Here is a 16,534-nt window from a genome sequence, read left to right as displayed (position 1 = left end):
CCAATACAAATGTTTTAGTAGCAATGGCCTTCATCAACTCAAATTGATTCAGAGGAAAAGCATAAGATAAGAATTACCAGCATGATTAATTATGTTGTGTAGAAAAAAAGACAAACATCAAATGTGCTTCCAATTTTCTGAGTTCGATGAAGTGAAATTTGACCTAGAGGCATAGCAGATATACACATACTATGGCAAAGAAAAACAATAAAAGCAGTGCATAGTTTATGGTCTTGTCTTCTGGTCTGCAGGATGGATTTTAAACTTAATATGTTGCCCTTCAACAAAAACATTGTTCTATCTACATCTCTTTTTTTCAAAGACTGTACCTTCAAAGCTCATTTCAAGTTACAAAGATGCTTGAAACAATAAAAAGAAAAAGACATGGAGGTCAAATTTTTATGGACAAATAACTTTTAATATTTATGCAGTTTTGACATCCTTTTCACTGCAATCCAATTTTCTACCTCAGATGTTGGCATGAATCTGGAAATCTAACTCACAGTTTAGCTGAAGTTGAGTCCAGTGGTTGTAAGATAGATAAGGTTGCCCACTAGTTACCTAAAATGTTGACTCCTTGATGACCTTTGAGTTTGTTTTCTCCGAAAGCTTCAGCCCTTTCTCTATGGGTGTAGATGAGATCTTGCAATCTGTCATTCTAAACTTGCCTAGCAAACTCCTAGCATATTTGGACTGAAATGAAAATGCCACCACCTATTTGCTAAACCTCTACACCTAGGCAATGCTGTAGGAGGCCTAAGTTTGTCATGTCAAAAGCCTTGCTCAAATTCCATTTGATTTTCTCAATCAATTGTGCCTCACTTCGTGTTATGATGATATCATCCACATAAATAACCAAAAGGATGGTGTCATTGCCTACACTTTTGACATATAGGTTGAGGAAACAAAGGACTTCTTTGAAAGTGTTGTGAGGTTTTCACACCATCGCCCCAAAACATTGGGGACCCCCCCTTTTTCAGGTAGGCCTTGGCAATTTTCGCGGGTGTTGTAAGTCTTTGTTTGCCTTAGTGAATTTTTGGAATTGTCTAGAGGTTTCGAATTGGTAATTTTACACCTTGGACGTCTTGGTCTCTAGGAGGGATTCGGTTTATCTTCACCTGATGCTAAACTTAATTTTCCAATACATGTAATTTTGTCCTTGGGCCAAACAGAATTCAACAACATTTTTTCGATGTTTAAAATAATATCTGGCAGGACAAATTTGCAAATTTTGGACTTAAATGAATTTTTGAAAATTTGGTATAATTGTATAAGCTTGAGCATTTTCAAAATGAATTTGTGGACTTAGTTGTTTTGAAAATCTAAAAGAAACTTTGATGGTGAAAAGAATTTTTTTTGATGGTGAAATTGAATTTTGAATGAAAATGAATTGCCAAATAAGAATTTATTTTAATTACAAATTGAACTTGTATAGCAAAAAATTGAAATTGGATCGAAATGTAAAATTTGATTAAGTTGATATTAAATTGCCTAGAGGAAGATTTCAAAATTCTAAAAGGAGGTGAATTTGAAATTAAAATCATATTTTTGGGCTGAGTGTTCATAATTTGGAAATTTAATTTGGCCCCCTTTGTGTGTTAAATTCAATGTATTTTAAGGCCTACGAGGTGTGTAATTCAAGGTAAATTATTGGGTCCACAATGGAGAAGATTTAAAGCTATATTAGAGGCATACACGACTTATTTTTTAAATTTCAATTTTAGGGCTTAGGGTAATTTCGGATTTGGCTAATTTAAACCCCTTATTTAATTTTATTTCCCTCCAATGCAGGTAGGCCCTATTCAAGGAGGCAAAAGTTCGGTATAAGAAGAGGCTCCTTTTCATTTCTCATTCCAACTTCTTCCATTTTGTGGAGCACATGAATTTGTTTGAAGGCCCAAATTTGCAGCAGGTCTGATTTAGAGGAGCAATTTTCTGCCCTAGCTGGGCGAATTTTGGAGGCAGCAATTCTGATTTTTAGAGGGCAATTTTCTGCCCTAGTTGGCCGAAATTTGCAGTATGGCAGAGTTTTAAAGTGCAGACCCAAATTTGCAGTAGAGGTGCAATTTTGAGGGCAGAATTTTGGAGGTTGGCGATTTTTGCTTGGGGGGATTGTGATTTCTTCCCAGGGCGATGATTATTTTTTTGCCCTAGTTGGGCGATTTTGAAGGTCTGAAATTGGTTAAAGGGCAGCAAGGTTGTCTTGGAAAGTCTCAATTTCAAAAGGAGGTAGAATTTGCATGAGATCTGGTTTTGCATATTGAAGAATTTTCAAGAGAGACAAGGTTGGTGAATTGTGATTTTCATAGAGATTCATTATTTGCAAGGAGGACTGCATTTTCTGAGATCAGATCTGAACTTGAAGAGGCCCGAGTGTTGGTAGAAGGCAGATTTAGGGTAAGATTCTTATTCATTTTTAGAGGTGAAGATTGGTTTTAATTTCTTGTTTTTGCTTGGTTTGTCTCCCTTATCTTCTTCTTGCACTATTCATCCACCCCTTCATCATCTCCATTGATAGGCTGAAGTTGGGACATATAAGTGTAGATTTCATGATAGAACATTTGGAGAGGCAAAAATACGCTAGAGTCCATTGATAGAAAGAAGTTTGGAGATTGATAAATGTAGTCCATCTCATTTAAAATGAAGAGGCAGAAATAAGTGTTTAGGATGGTGGATGTTAGTACAAGCAAGAACCCAAAGGGAATGAATACCAAAAAAGACAAGGAAGACATGATACCTAAGACAACCTTCTTCGCGAAAATGAGGCGAATAAGTGATACCAATATCGGCACTATGAACATGGTACAGTTGAAGGATAGATTGAAGGAAGGACAATCCCCCATGGTGAAGAAGATCTACAAAAGCGGAATTGTGCACACGGCGGATTTCCCTCCTACCTTGCCTTGTCCGGAATTGGTGATGGAGTGTGCATCCCGATTTGATATTGTGACCAAGTCTATCGTTTTTTATGAAGGGAAGAGAGCATTGGCTAATGTCAGCGAACAAGTGGTCGAAGAAGTATTCAATATTCCCCAACATAAAGGCATGACAGTGGTAATGATGGATCAAACAACCAAGTTCTTTTAGGATAATTAGGATGCCTACTTCATTCATCTAAAGCAAAATTGGTTACACGAAGGCAAGAAGGGAGTTACCAAGTCGTCAAAGCTCACCAAGTCAAATCTCAAATCAGAGTATGGCAACCTTATTGTGCTTCTCAGCCAAATCATGGGCGTGGCTCAAGGTATGCAATTCGAGAATTGGATGTACTATTTTATTGATGAAATTGAAAATGGAAAGAGAAAATTTGATTGGGCTAGAATTATAAGTGAAAATTTAGAGTTGCAACTAAGGACAATACAAGTTCAAAAGCAATTCTACATGGGGTCCTACCTTTTCTATCTAATTGCAAGACTATATGAAAATCCTAGACTTAAAGCCTTAGGAGTAACTGGCAATGGGCTGGGGCAATGTTCGGTACATGAGTATTATCCACAACTTCATTTGCACAACACCAAAGATTATAAGATGTTTTAAGACGCCTTTGCCATGAAGATGGTAAGGATATTACAAGGGACACCTGCTAGAAGGCTCTCATCGAAAGCAAAAGCAAAAGTTAAGAAGTATGGGAGTTGGTTCATCCAATTTCCGCAGTTCACATATATTAGAGTGGCAGGAAGTACAGTTTGTCCCAAGAGACTTCCAAGGTTCCCACCCGATAGAATAATTTTGATAGAGTTTGTCGAGCAACTTGAGCATTATGACAAGATGATGAAACTTAAAGGTAAGACAGGGATTACCTTCTCATTTGGAATAGGCAATGATACTTGCCCCAATCCTGTCGCCTTTGCAGTTGTAAAGGAGTTAGAACGGTATTATCTAGGATGGTATAGAGCAAAACAAGGATTCGATCCTAATGGTCTTATCAAGGCACCTCACGAAAACACATTCAAACATATTCCTACTATAGAAGATTTTTGGGCCAATGCACAAGATGACTTTCATGTGAGGAAGCTAGCTTTCTCGAGGTTGTCAGTGGGCATGATGATGGCAATCAAATGGAAAGGCCTTGATATTCCCGATCAGCTGGAAGATTATGAAAATGTGCTAAGAGAAGATTACGATACAATGGATGGAACAGAATTGGGTCCAATGGATTGGGATGATCATCAGGATCCTTCCTTAGAGGCAGTTACAGGGACAGTTGATCTACACACTGAGTCATTGTACAATGAGAAGTTAAGGCAATTACATAGTCGGAAGGTACACCTTGCTTATGAGAAGATGAAACCGAAGGAAGAGGGTCTAGCGGAGTCATTCGTACAGAAAGGTGGGGGCAGTAGCCAGCAACAAAGAGCAGTTAAGACCAAGAAGAGAAATTTGGAGGTTGAGAAAAGCAAAGAACATCGGGAGCCTCCAACAAAGAGACAATATGTAGCACCATCAAGGGAGAGCATAATTGAGGCTAGGAGCCAAGAGGTTAATACAAGTGGACAAAGGGTCACGATAGAGGTGAGCTCTGATTCTGAATCAAGTGGTTACAGGGACAGTACCAAATACTCTCGTCTCTTGGAGAACCAACATGGAGATGATATGACAATCACTAGTGAAGAAGAGGATAGGCCAATTGCTACTGAGGAAATAAGCCAAGTGCCTGAGGCCATTGGTGATGCTTTGCTAGTCAAACCGAATCCAAATTTGGGGAGATGCACTACACCACTATGGTTAAGGCAAATGCTTATGCCAAGAGGCAAGATGGTGATTGTCCAAACAATTGAAGATATTCAAGAGTTAGTGGAAAAGGAAGATAGTGATAAACATAAACAAATTGCAAAAACGGTGGCAAAGGTAATCAGGAGTGATAATGAGGGCCGCCGAAAAGTTCAGATAGCTATACCAAAGGTTAGCAAGGGAATGGATGAGATTGTGGCCTAGGAGTATGAGATAGTAAAGCATAACATGGGAAGAATCACGGATGACATGGAGTGTGAGGAGATCCGAGAAAGCATGGTTTCAATTAGAGAAAGGTTGAGGATGACAAACAAGAGGATTGTTAAGTTGGAGGCCGAAAACAAGAATTGGAGAGATTGCCAGCCTATCCAACAATTGCATCAAGTAGCCCTTCTGCAAGACAGTGGGAGCAACATAGAAGAGATATCGGCTCAATTGCACAAAATCAAAGATTGGATCAATGATATAATTCAAGATGGGCAAAATTTCTTGCCTTCCTTTATCTCAACATTCAAGTCATGGATGGCTATTAGAGACAAATTCAAAACATTTGAAGGGGAGTGGAAGGATTTCCTTCCAATCAAGGACTTAGCCATTCCCAAGCTACGAGTAGTTATTGGGCTACCAGAGAGATATTTGGAGAGAAACAAGTTGGTGGATGGAGGAATGAGTACAGTGGAGTCTTGGTATGTTGCCTTGACCATCAAATTGAGGATACTCGAAGAGATACGAAATGAGATTGCACAGCACAGCCCAAGCGTTGACACTTCCATTTCAACCATGATGAGCGATGTTGGGATTGCACTTGATTTTGAAGATATCAAAGAGGAGAATGTCAGTGAGACAGAGTTTGGGTTGAGATTGGATGAGTTGGGGAAGGTTGCCATCAGGAAGAAGCTTTTGGGCATCCTTGCCTCCCTCAGTAACTTCATCGAATATGAGAAGGATCATGAGAAGACACTACAAGCAGCGAGCAACATGATGAATTCAACTAAGCTCAAGATGAAGCACGCGCCTTGCCTTCCCATAAAGGAAGTTAACGATAGGCTAGCCAAGTTCATTGCCTTGGCTAAGAAGATGAAAGAAAAGGATAGAATTATATTAGAGGATCATTTGATGTAAGCCCAAGTGGCAAATTCTCCTTTCTTCTTGGGTCGGATAGGTGTCTGATTATGATTGGCTACCATTTTGGTGCCTTCTCATTGGTTGCCACTTTTCTTTCTTTTTCATTGGTCCATTGATGAGGTGGCATCTTCTCATTGGTCGATAGGGTGGCAACCCTAGTTAGGGTTTATGGGATTTGATCTGGATCGTTGATTTTGCCTCTTAATCTCTATCGTTGGTTATATTTTTGGCCCCTATATAAGGCCATTTGCCCTCATTTGTAAAGGGTTGAAGAAAATTGTTGCTTAGATAATACCAATATTGCTTCTCTTATCATTGTTGTGTCTTGCATGGTGATTAAGAACACTTGGTGTTATTGCATGATTTCTACTTCTAATAGTTAAAGTTAAATTCCATTGAAGTTGTTAAAGTAGATTTTATTTCAAGGAAGTTGTTAAGCAAGAGTAAGAATAGATGGATAGTTGTATCATGATATTAGTGAATGTATGATAGGGATCCATAAACTAGGCCACTAGCATCCTAGCGGCTTGTTAAGAAGCCTTACATGGTAATCTAGTATTTTTTCCCTTGAATCATTGCATCTATGGAGGCAGCGCCACTGGTAAGCTTTCATAAGATTTGATCCCCGTCCATTTTCTAATCTAATTTCCATTCATAGGAGAAGTAAAGCAGAAAGTAGTTTAGTAGTTGGAGTTCATTCAAGAAGAGAGTTAGAAAATTTGAGCATTGTTGGTACATATACCCTCCATCATCGCCATCAACATCATTTAGCGCTAGTATACATTGCAAGGCTAGATTTCATCATCATCACAGCAAAAGTCTAACATCCTTGAAAGAACAACGTAAGCAAGCCTACATGATTAACTAGCAAATCACATTAATATAACTGAGTTGGTATCCACAGGTGTAAGGAACCTTGGAGTTTTCAAATGTTCTTCATGAGTATTTACTTTTCAAGAGAGGGATTGAGTGTTTGGTATTCTATATCAGGTATTCAATTGCTATATGTTATGTAGTGGTATAAAACTAACATCAACAGAAAGCCTTGTTCATCCAAACACCTATTGATCCTTATGTACAATTGCTTGGGTGCCTGTATCAAACCATAGAAGGCTTTGTTAGTCTACATATCTAATGCTCTACAACCTAAAATCCTCAAAGTTGATTCATGTACACTTTTTACTCTAAGCCATCATTGCGGAAGGCGCTCTTGCTGTCCATTTGAGGGACTTTCTAGCAAAATTGTATTCCCATGGCCAGAAACAAATGGATGGTGTTGATCTTTGTCGTAGAAGCAAAGACTCTTCATTATCAATGTATGTCCTCTACCAGAACCCTTTAGCCAACAATGGTGCTTCGTACTTTTTAAAGCACACCATCAACTTTGTACTTGAATTTGTTAACCCATTTGCAACTAATGGGTTTCTTCCCAAGTTGAAGATCTAAAAAAGCCCAAGTCTTATTCCTCATAAGATTTTGATGTTTGGTTTCTATGGTCATTTCTTATTCAAGTTTACTTTTCACCTTTGCAAAATTTTGTGGCTCATAAACATTGTGTATGTTATTCATTAGAGCAAAATTAATTTTGTTCTACTTGCTATTGCCTTTAGATGATTTGCGTTCAACCATTCATCATCCCAAACATCACAAATGCATTTTTCACATCCCCTTTATCCGAATCGTAGTGGCCACCATGACTTAGGCTACATGGTACTATACGATTTGTATGTTAATTCAAGTTCTCTTAAAGAAACACTTTTAAGGAGATTGTGTACAATGTATACTCCTCATCACCACCAAAGATTATATATAATTGTACGATGTGTACTACTCATCACCACCAAAGATCACTGAATCTAAGCAAGCCATTTAATCAATGAACCAATCTTTGCTAGGTTAAAAATGTCTAGTTGTTCTAGAATTGATATACCATGCAAAAGACTTCAAGTAATCTGTGCCTCATTTGACCATAAAAACATAGAAAGTGGACTCCTTTTTCTCAACATCTTCTATGACATGGGCTTTTGGTGGAAGCCCTCCCTAGTTGATTTTTTTATCAGCCAACCTCTTTCTTCAATGCTTCTTGATGTGACCATGTTTACCACAATAATGACATGCAATAGTCTTAAACGTCTTTTTAAGTATCTACATTTTGTCCTTGACCTTTATTCTGAGGGCTCTTGATTTTTCCCTTTGTCCTTGGTTGCAAAGGCTTATTCCAAACTCAATGAATCATTGTTGCTATCAAATTTATATTCTGCTGCAAATGTTTGTTACACAAATCATCTAGACTGCATATCGACACTAATAGACATGATGTTAGAGTGTTTATATGAAATGCCCATAAGACCATGGTAAGTTTTTCAATGCTATGATCATAACTTCTCCCATTGTGACCAATAGCTACTAATTGATCATGAATGCTTTGATCTTCAACATATGAGCTTAGAAAGACATCTTCTCATCCATCCTGATTGAGAATAAAATATTCTTCAAGAAGGAGGCCCTCCCCTCATTTGATCTCTCACATAGATCTTGAAGGTGATTCCAAAATTTAGGAGAAGATTTTCCATAGGGAATATTTAATGAGTATAATAGCTTCACAATTACACTCGTCAATCTTATACTGGTCTTCACTTGCAGCCATTGGCCGAATCTCAATTCTGAGGACAATATGATCAAGGCACTGGTATTTGATGATTGTGCACATCCTCCGTTTTTTAAGTGTTGAAACTTTTGATAGTGAACCTTTGGATACCTTCCATCATGATGTTGGTCAAAGACACCATCACCCCAATACTCCAAAAAACACTAAAAAAAACAAATATCTCACGATTTTGAAAGATTTCAAAAATTCTTACAAAAAGAAACAGAACCCTACCAGCAAGGTAAAACCCACAATTTGTCAAAAGAAAATATATACATCAGCGATAAAATTCAAGAAAATAAAAAAAAATGTTCCCTAGCCAATTAGATCTTAGGTGCAAAAACACCAGAATTTTATCCAAATATTGCAGAAATATCTTCTAGAAAATCAGCTAAACCCTACCCACCGATGCACACCCACAACTTGGAAAAGAAATTGGTAATAAAGTAATGTAAATCTTATCACCAGCCTAAAGGTTGCCAAAAAACACATGGTGCCCAAAAAATACTATAAATCGAGGAAAAACACATGGTGCTCAAAAAGTACTATAAAGGGAGGAAAAACGCATCAAACAAGCAGAAAAAAATCCTTCAAACCTATTGTGATTTGCTCTATAATCATTTAATGTCTTCAAATATGCCACAGGACTACGATTTTTAATAAAAATCATCAAAAATACAATGTAATCTGTCACATGACTCGCGAGGGGAGAAAAAAAGACATGATTTTAAGAATACATGCACAAGTTGCTATAAAACTGGCATGATTTCAATGGAAAAACCTGATTGCATGAATTCACAATTATCCACATTTTTTAATTCAAAGAATAATGCAATATTGAGCACAAAGCCAGTGAAAACTTTATGGGACACAAACCCATGAATTTGATAGGAAAATCTGCCAAAAAACATCCGAAAATTCTTTGGGAATTTTAGGTAAAAACAACTACGAATTTATTATAAAAATTCACCAAAAGAACTGTGTACATAAACATATGGCTCCATATAATAAATCCTATCACTGATCTGGAGATTCTTTCAAAACCTAAGTTTTGATACCATATTACAAAAGTAATGGCAAAGAATGAATACCAAGATACTTAATATTAACAAAGAGCCACAATTCTTCTTAAATAAGAGTTGCAAACAATTTATCTGGTAAGGGAGAGCAGATGCATCCTTAGTTATAGAAAAAAGAAAAGAAGGATGCTTTATTGTTGGTGTTTGTTCTGCAGTTTAGATCTTCACCTTTGTATGTTGGTCCATGCTTTGAAAGATTCTCATTCTAGGAATTTTCTAGCCTTCCCAAATATAGTTACTTTCTAAATATGTATGAAGCTAAATTTTACCCAGCTTTTTAAACTGAATCTTTATGGCATATGTGTTTGGTTGGACTATTTCCCTTTCCCCTGTTTCTTCTGTAATTGAATTCTTTCTGTATACGATCAAGGTTCAGCAGTAGAAAAGCAATGAAAATACTGTAATTACTAGTTTTATGCAAATATATTGTTAAAATAATGTAAACAACAGTGTTTATTAAATAGTAACCTTCCAGCTGTCAGAAACCTCAAGCACTGCTCACTTCAAAAATATTATCTTCCAAAAATTCAACTCCATAAAATCTAGAAATCTAATCATTCAACTATGCTTACCATTACTCAAAGCTTCCCTAGTTCCGTCTTCTTTAGAATATCCTTTGTTTGCCGAGCCTGAAATAAAAACCATGAATGAGATCATGATGCTTTTTTTCCAAAACTATTCTCAAACTCAATGATGGCATCCACAACCAATTATAATCAATATAGATTCAACCTGAAATTTACACATCAGATTAATTCCAAGGCAGATGAAATGGTAATGTAATTAACTGTTCATCACCATGATCTTCTAGACAACATGTTCATAAATAAGATATTTAACAGTTGACTGTGTGTTTCAAGCTTGGAATACAAGAAAAAAGCGGCTCTTAGCTAAACCAAAATACAACGAGAAAGTACAATGTACAACAAATACTTAAAGGGATAGCACCATGATTTAGGTTTAAGAAAAATCCACACCTGAACCACTGTATGAATAGCCCAAAAGAAGAAATGCACCCTGGAAAGCAAAACATATTATTCTTATATAAATACTGAATTCAAGACTGTGAATGAGAGAAATTGACATTTTCTTTGAATTTCCATCCTGTTATAAAATAATCTAATATTGGATGCCTGTGAAATAATGAAAAATACATACCAGAATAACTAAGCCAAGTGAAAGTATGGGTGATGATCGAGCCTTCTGATGAGAAGGGCTGCTTGATGGTGTAACTGCACTCTCAGCAAAACGTCTAGCAATTGGATTTACAGGCCTGCGAGACATTGCTTTAATCCTCTTGGACTGAAGTTTGCCTGTAAAAAGATATTACCAAAACCTGGTTGAACCAAAGAACTTATTATGCACAGGGTATGTTCTTCAACTACTGGAGACTGCAATTTTACATCTACTGAGACAAATATGTACATCATATACCATGCTAAGGACGTTTTAACAGACTGCATAAGAAGATATAAAGAGTTTATACCACAAAATTATCATAAATGGTGTCTTAAATTCATTGACACTACTTTATGATTGATTTATTTTTTTCATAATAGTGGTATTTACTGTTTAGTATTTAGAAACAGTATAATTGTAAATGCATAACCATATTATTAGCCAAAGAACATTAGTTATTCAATGAAGCAGCACACCAGAGTTGCCTGAATCTCAATTAGCATAAATAGATAAAAAGCCATAGCTGACACTAGATAACATGGCAGTTGGAAAACAATGCAATGACAGGGAAAATTGTTCTTTCAATTTTTATTTGTTTCACTATTAGGATAGGGGTCAAACACATCCATATTAAGAAAATGACCTATGTTGCCAGATTGGCCTGTCCCGTCCCCCATACCCAGCCCACCCAGGTAGGGGGCAATTTCTCCTCTAGTCTGCCTACAAGAAAAAACTAAAAAAAAATCCTTAAAAGTATCCTAAAAAAATACAAATCTTGAACACTCGTACCTATCACTGGAAATTTCCAAAACAAATTGTTGGGTTGCTAGATTTTTTAAGCGTTGAAGGATTGCAAAAGCATGTAAATTTGCATGGGAGCAAATGCAAAATGGCGAATTCACAGTTCCAAGTAAGTTTTGAATTTTTTCATAAGCTTCTAAAGATTTTCTTCCAAGTTTCCTATGTCTTTCTTTTAGAGTGCTCTACTTTTGTTTTCTAAATAGTAATTCATTTTTTAACGTATACTAAATTATATTGTTATTTTTTAATTCTCTACATAATCTAGCCTACAGTTGCTATTCTTTCAAAAAAATTAACAATTGGATTTTTAAATCATGATAATGGCTGCTATGCCTACTTGAAGGGTCCAGGAACAGAAAAAAAAAAACTTTCAAATTCGACCCAACATTATCTCTTTGGCAACGTGTCACACGAACAAGAAGGTGGGGGTATCTTTGGTAATGTGATCAATGCCATAACATGTATGGAGGCTCCTATAGTCAACTTAAAACTAATTTCAGCCAAGGAATCAAAATCAGGGCCAAACAAACGTGGATTGTCAAAGGACTCAATTATTTCTTATATCAAAGAGTTAAAATAAGTAGATAGTGCAACCATGAGAGAAAAAGGAAATCACATCCTTTAGCCAACAAAGGATCACATAAACCCACTGCAACGCCATCCATCTTCTACTTCTCCAATAGTGGTTTCCAAAAATCCTTTCCTTGCAACACTGTCTTTCCAAGACAGTATCCACTTTATTTCTCAAAGAAGATGCTTGTTAGAAAGGGCATTGTAGGAGTGGCACCAGAGATCTTGCAAATGAGCACATTGTGTGTTACAATTATGTCAATGGGCTTCCTTTGAATCTTCTGAGATCCCAATAATGGCAAGAAATGGAAATGGCATTAGCTAGACATCAAAAGTTATACAAGTCCTTGCAATAAAAAGATGTGCACCACATTAATGGAAATACATTTTTCTATAGCTAATCAAATATTCGGAGAACAAAATGCGAGTCCCTATCATTTTCAAAGGATGGAAAGAGTACAAAAGCAAATAATTAAGTTCAATCAATGTGCACTAAAATGGAAATATTTTGAGGCAATTGAATGCAAGAAGGCAAGTGTAAGTTGCAACCTTAATGTCAACATCTTCAAAGGTGACTATGATGGTGGGAGTTCAAAACATTGTCCAAATCATCATGCACAACCCAGAAAAAAAAAATTGCACAACCAATAGGTTCATTAATGGGGGCAAACTGCAAGCATATTTTTTGGAAACCATATGCCATGCACTCACTTAACTTGGTCATTTAGATAATTGACACTCAAATCAAGTAGATCAAAGAAATTTGCATTGGGGTAAAGGAGATTGAAATATTTGTGATAAATCATCATACCACAACCCATCTTTGGAGACTCCAAGTTGAAGCTGCTAAAGGTAAATGTATAAATTTTCATGTTTGCCTTTTGATTCATTTTGAGTTTGCCATAAAACTTTAACGATATCATCAATTGTTTTTTTTTGTTTGAACATTTTTCCACCATATTAGGTTGTTGATACTTAATTCACAGCACACAAAAAGCTGTCTTGAGACACTTTGTGAATTCGTAAGAAGCATTGAGCACTATGGTCATCAACACCATTTGGAATGTATGGAGGCAGTCACATTCAAATGCATAAGTCAAACTATTGGTCTTGAATGATGGTTGCTGAGTTCATGTGGATTATCTTCTGAGTTTCACCAAGCTCAGAATGAATAAGATGAAGTCTGCAGATAAAAGTTAATTGTGCCTGGGTGATATATATGACCAAATGGGATCCATTATAGAAAAAATAGAAATCATAACAGCAGCTAAAGAGAATGATGGCATTGAAACATTTGCTTCTCAGCCAAATCATACAAAACAAAGATACTTCCCTTATTGTAGCCATGATCATTTATACACACCCGTGCTGCATAGAGGGATATCACCTCTGCAATGAACATCATCAAAATTGCAAGCAAATGCTAGAAAGAACTATGTGAATTCTTTCTTGTGTCCAATATTAAAACAGTACATTTTGTGAGTTAATTCAAAATATTTTAAGAGTGAACTCTACTTCTATAGGTAGGTGCTGTTAAGAACCTATTTATTATGAATTACACATCCTAGGATCTAGATAATAGTAAATACTGAAAAGATGTAAACCATCACACATATACATATTTAGCATCTATATCAGAAAGCACTGTGTATTGTTTGAACATCATCTTGTAAATCTCTGATTATTTTAATATAGTTTCATATATAATCTGCCTTTCTCTGTATCAAGCACACTCTCTTAAAAAAGGATCCAAAGCATGTATATGTCTATTACATTAAGATGGCCCCATTCGGTATTTTGAATATGGACTCATTTTAAAAAGAATCTCTGTATTGAGTTACATGCTTAGTCTATGGCATGCAGCATAAACAATAACAGAAAAGGAAAGTGGTAGTGGCCTAAAAGTAAGTTGTACACATTTTGCCACAAACTTGGATTCAATCCCAACAGGCATAGCACATACATTGGCTTGGGCTAACATAGGTCGATGTCAACATAATTACACCACGCAAAGCTGAAGCAGCAGATATCTACTTGAAATGTGTGGGAATACATCTGCAATTCTAGACATAACCATCAATCCCCATAGCGATCCAGCAAATAAATAAGCAGCTCACTTCCAAAATGCTGCTCAGTTTAAAAGGAAGTGGAGGAGTTGACTTCACATAAAATTCTGAAGGATGAGTCAGCTCTTCTGCTCAGGAGTAAGGAATTGATGTAAAGAGCCCCCCTCTTCATTTATGGACCTTTTACCTTGTTTTTCACACAAATAGCAAAGGAAACAAAAAATCTCCAAACTGAGATCATCCTGTATTATATAAATCAAAGCAAAAAACAACAGCAGTCAAGATATAGATCTAAGTTTACAGTAGCATCAGATGGGTGCAGCTCTAAATCAACAGTTCACTGCCAAACCATCTAGCTGGGACTACAGACGCAAGACAATTGGAGTTTTACTGTTGCTGACAGTTACCAGTGTGTATGAGTATCTCCTTCTGAAGATTTTCTTCGAAGGTTCCTCTTAATAAGGGTGTGCTGGTATTTAAGCCCCGACATTTGAAAGTTCGTTATCAAAATTATTGTCTACCATGGAGTCCATGGCAACAGGATCCGAGAATGTTTAAGCCACCAAAAATACATGAAAACTGAAGTACAACCTCAGTTCCAGGTATGTAATGGCATTGTCTGTGAGCACTCATAAGAGTATGAATTGGAACAAACGCGCCCCTGCACTCCCTCCCTTGTCCCCATCCGCCTTGCCACACCCCCTACGTCCCAAAACTTCATCAGGTGTTGTGCCAAAGTTGTGCTGCAGCTGCCATTTAGTATATTTACGCATGAGGCATGTTTACGAATCCTAAACAGCTCATGAAATCGCACGACACTCACTAGGCTAAATAAATTATTAAACATATGGTAAACTCCAAGAATGTGTCCTAAGGGGCCAATGGTTCAATTCTGAGGCTTCGTTGAGCCACTGTGAATACAATAATTCTAGATCACAAAAACAGAAATGCAACCTTTGGGCTTCAATTATCTGCACCCCTACATCCCTTTTATTTCACACTCATTATCAGACTAAGCAATAGTGAGGAAGCACGTTAGCGTTGACGAGATTGTCGTGTGATAATTATGAAGGGCATTAGTATAAGCCTAACCAAGGTTCAAAACCCTCCTCACCTTTTAAAAGTGGCCCATAATTCCGGCCAACATGTGACGAAATTGTGGTATAAAATTTATAGCTCACATGCCAGCATAATCCTTCACAACTCCATTAGAAGACCAGGAATTCCAACCGGCATGAGTCCGTCTTTTGCTGTAACAATTACAGCTTGCAATTAAGCATAATTCTTCGTACATTTAGAAGATGGCCCAGAATTGCAGCCAATCTGTGGCAAGGTTGACGCGTGACAATTATATCTTGCATTCAAGCGTAACACATATTTACAAGTGTTAAACCATAGTTACAACATCCTAACAATGTCATCAGAGACTAGCCCACGCCATGTCAAATGCAACTACATCTGCGACATGTAGACCCAGAATCAAATATTAAGCCGTCTTTATAGATCTTAAAAGTGCCGTCACTGGCAAAGGCTTGCCTCAAAGCATTTTAAAGGCCATCCAAGATTCACTATGGAAATAATATAAGAAATTAACGGAGAGGACACTCGACTGAGCTCCTCTATTTCACAATCTATGTGCATCAATTTATTCCACGTCTCAATATCTACTACACAGTCCAGATCTGAAAACCCAATAGTTTTACTGTTCATAAATAATGCATATCCTGGTCGAATTTCACATAATGCCATTGCCATAACAAATCAACTCGTGTAGAAAGAAACAAAAAGACCAATTTAGCAAATATTTAGTTCACCAGAACATATTCTATCACTTCCTTTCCCAGTAATTATCATTAAATATCAGATCTTATAAAATTTTGCTCCATTTTCCAGCAAAAAAACTGGCATGGAAAACTAAACTAATGGGTTCCGAGATTAGCGTATGAGATGCGGATCGAATAGATTTAACGTGGGATCTTTACCTGGAGGAGAAGAGGCGAAGAGATCTGAAATTTACGAGCGCATATACACAGTCTTGCCCTTCTGCTGCAGCTGCAACTACAACTACAACTGACTGGTTTCTCCTCCACAGTGTTTGGCGGAACCCAAAGTTTTATGCTTGATACTCGAATTTGTAAGGAATTGTACTGAGGGAAGGCGGGGCCTACGGATGTGGGTTCCGACAACAGTTTGCAGACATTAAATTATTCATTTCGTGATGTTAACATCTTCTTTCTCCTCTAGATGGAAGTATTGAGATTTTTTTTATTAATGTATGATTTTATTAATATGGTATAATGAAGTTTTACATTACAATTATTATCAAAACCACCTTC

At 36.8% G+C, this 16,534-nt stretch overlaps 1 protein-coding gene across 2 annotated transcripts in view; it reads right to left on the bottom strand.

Annotated features, from left to right (window-relative positions):
• Positions 1-16,305, bottom strand: part of LOC149564975 (putative pectin methylesterase CGR3) — a 37,336-nt gene extending 21,031 nt beyond the window's left edge. The window contains exons 1-4 of one of the 2 annotated variants that reach the window (XM_089818515.1): positions 16,181-16,305; positions 10,741-10,918; positions 10,560-10,599; positions 10,155-10,211 (exon numbers count right to left, since the gene is read on the bottom strand). In XM_089818515.1, the coding sequence (XP_089674641.1) occupies positions 10,155-10,211; positions 10,560-10,599; positions 10,741-10,866 (223 nt within the window). In that variant the 5' untranslated portion in view covers positions 10,867-10,918; positions 16,181-16,305. The remainder of the gene's footprint in view (positions 1-10,154; positions 10,212-10,559; positions 10,600-10,740; positions 10,919-16,180) is intronic. The other variant, XM_089818516.1, reaches the window with a different exon arrangement.
• Between the last annotated feature and the right edge of the window lie 229 nt (positions 16,306-16,534).

Source organism: Cupressus sempervirens, chromosome 3 (genome assembly GCF_028749045.1).
Source record: "Cupressus sempervirens isolate cs-2001-9-10 chromosome 3, ASM2874904v1, whole genome shotgun sequence".
Taxonomy (NCBI): Eukaryota; Viridiplantae; Streptophyta; class Pinopsida; order Cupressales; family Cupressaceae; genus Cupressus; species Cupressus sempervirens.
This window is presented reverse-complemented; position numbering and strand designations above follow the sequence as displayed.